This window comes from Melanaphis sacchari, unplaced genomic scaffold (assembly GCF_002803265.2).
Source record: "Melanaphis sacchari strain LSU unplaced genomic scaffold, SCAv2.0 Contig651_pilon_pilon, whole genome shotgun sequence".
In the NCBI taxonomy this organism is placed as follows: Eukaryota; Metazoa; Arthropoda; class Insecta; order Hemiptera; family Aphididae; genus Melanaphis; species Melanaphis sacchari.
In genome coordinates this window covers 1,089-3,073 of record NW_020271463.1, presented here as the reverse complement: position 1 = coordinate 3,073, position 1,985 = coordinate 1,089, and the positions used below count along the sequence as shown (strand labels likewise).

Genomic DNA, 1,985 nt, shown 5'->3' with positions numbered 1-1,985 from the left:
TTTCGGTGCCGACATCAGTGGAAGCCATTGTAACAACTGCATTATCCATCCACCTAACCAACAAAATACCCTCATTTTTTTCTATTGCGGTTTCAAAACTTCCGCGTTCTTTTTTTGAAAATTTTTTTTTGTCGGTCAAAGGACAATTTTTTGGTATTCTATTCTGTCGGATAGTACCAATCGCTGAGTAACCCAGATATTTGAAATAATTAAAAACATTTATCCCAGTAAATAAGTTATCCATGTACAATGAGTAAGGTAATTTTTTTTTTTAGAATTGGGTAAGTCTTCAAGCATTAAAATAAGAGGTGATACTGCCTTTCCAAATATAGAATTATATTTTTCGTTTTCACGAGGATCTTTGCCTTGATACAATTCAAAATTTACAAGATAACCGTCATTCGTATTTACACACCACATTTTGTAACCAAATCGTATTGGTTTACCTCTAATAAATTGCTTACATCCATGCTTACCAAAGTACTTCACCATTGATTCGTCATAAGCAAGATGTTTTTGAGGTACAAAATTTTCTAAGCACTTATTTTTTATCATATTCATAAGAGGTATAATTTTCCAAGCCTTATCTTTAGCATCAATTTGTGTATTATCAGCACAATGAATAAAGCGACATATTTGCAAAAATCTATCACGGCGCATTGCATTACAGACAGCCTCATTTTTCATATCATCCATAGAGTCCCAAAACGACTTTTTTGAAGGTAATTTATTGTATCCACTAAGGTATAAAATACTAATAAAACATCGAATTTCGTCATGTGTTATATGTGGATCTGGACAATTTAAAAAAAGTGCATAACGCCTAGTTTCATCCACAAGATAATTAATTATGTCGTAATCCAAAAAAGTTTCAAAAATGTCTACAATAGATAAGTTTTTTGTAACTTGAAAAATCAGGCTCAGGAAAGTTCTTTTGAAGCTCTTCAAAATCTCCCCCTTTTATCCACGTAAAAGATTTCTTACCAGTTTTTATTTTTTTCATCCACTCATCTATACTTTTCGTGCTTACGTGTTTATATTGTTCACTCGATGTCACAGATTTACTGCTCAAAATGTTTTCTAGACCAATATTATCATCACCAATACCGCCGTACCTCTTATTATTGGCTAATTTAATTTCTGCTTTAGATCGTAATTGGCGTGCTGATAAGTTGTCTACTTCACCATTGTTTTCATCCCCGGAATCTTCATCAGTTTGTACACATGGTTCAGGTGGTTCGATATATATCTCGTCTGCATCTATGTCATTGTACAAAATGTCTAACGCCTCAGACAGCGAAAATCCAGTTCTGTTGAAAAAATTTAAATTATATGTAGTACTTGCGCCTAGCGTTACCATACGGTAACATCAAACTTTTAACTTTCATAACTTATTCAATATTGAATAATATCACACTTTATTAAGTTAATATTAATCCCTATAGTATACTGAATACGCATAAATAAAAATTATAGTTGATTCATATATTTAAAATATATATAATTTACTTACTCGAAATTGATATCCATGTTCTACGAAATAATTTTCAAACTAAATTGAATTTCTTGATAAATATTTAATGTCAACATATAATAAAGATATCTGTGTGTAAAATTAATCACCGGGTCATTATCAACGATATGAACGACGTTGGAACTGGATAATCCCATAAGTTTAAAAATAGCATGCATTCAAACATGACTATAATTGTGTTACCATACGGTTACGCTAGGCCTTAATGGGTTAAGATGGAATCCTGTTCAATGCAGACATTTATTATGGACCCAGCAGATTTCTATAATTTAACATATAGAGGAGTAAACTGTAAACCCTGATAAAACGGAACTTGTCTAACGTAAACGTAAACGGAAAGTTTTTAGTCCTTGCATCATATAGGTACATTTTAAAACGGAAACAGCATATCACAGTAATTAACAGGTCAATATTTTTGATACCTAAGATTATTTACATTAAACAATTTTAA

General features: G+C 31.3%; 2 protein-coding genes across 2 annotated transcripts; both read right to left on the bottom strand.

The window, feature by feature from the left end:
• Positions 1-219: 219 nt before the first annotated feature.
• On the bottom strand, positions 220-696 carry LOC112600498 (piggyBac transposable element-derived protein 3-like). Its single transcript, XM_025347735.1, has one exon. It carries the CDS (start codon positions 694-696, stop codon positions 220-222), a length of 477 nt encoding a protein of 158 aa, XP_025203520.1.
• A 175-nt stretch (positions 697-871) lies between these two features.
• LOC112600497 lies at positions 872-1,741 on the bottom strand. Its single transcript, XM_025347734.1, has 2 exons — positions 1,514-1,741; positions 872-1,310 (listed from the first exon to the last, which is right to left on the bottom strand). The coding sequence occupies exons 1-2, from the start codon at positions 1,528-1,530 to the stop codon at positions 872-874; spliced, it is 456 nt and encodes a 151-aa protein (XP_025203519.1). The 5' UTR covers positions 1,531-1,741.
• Positions 1,742-1,985: the final 244 nt, after the last annotated feature.

Excerpts from the sequence above, each read along its gene's own strand:
- LOC112600498 (XM_025347735.1), bottom strand. The coding sequence starts at position 696 with ATGGATGATATGAAAAATGAGGCTGTCTGTAATGCAATGCGCCGTGAT.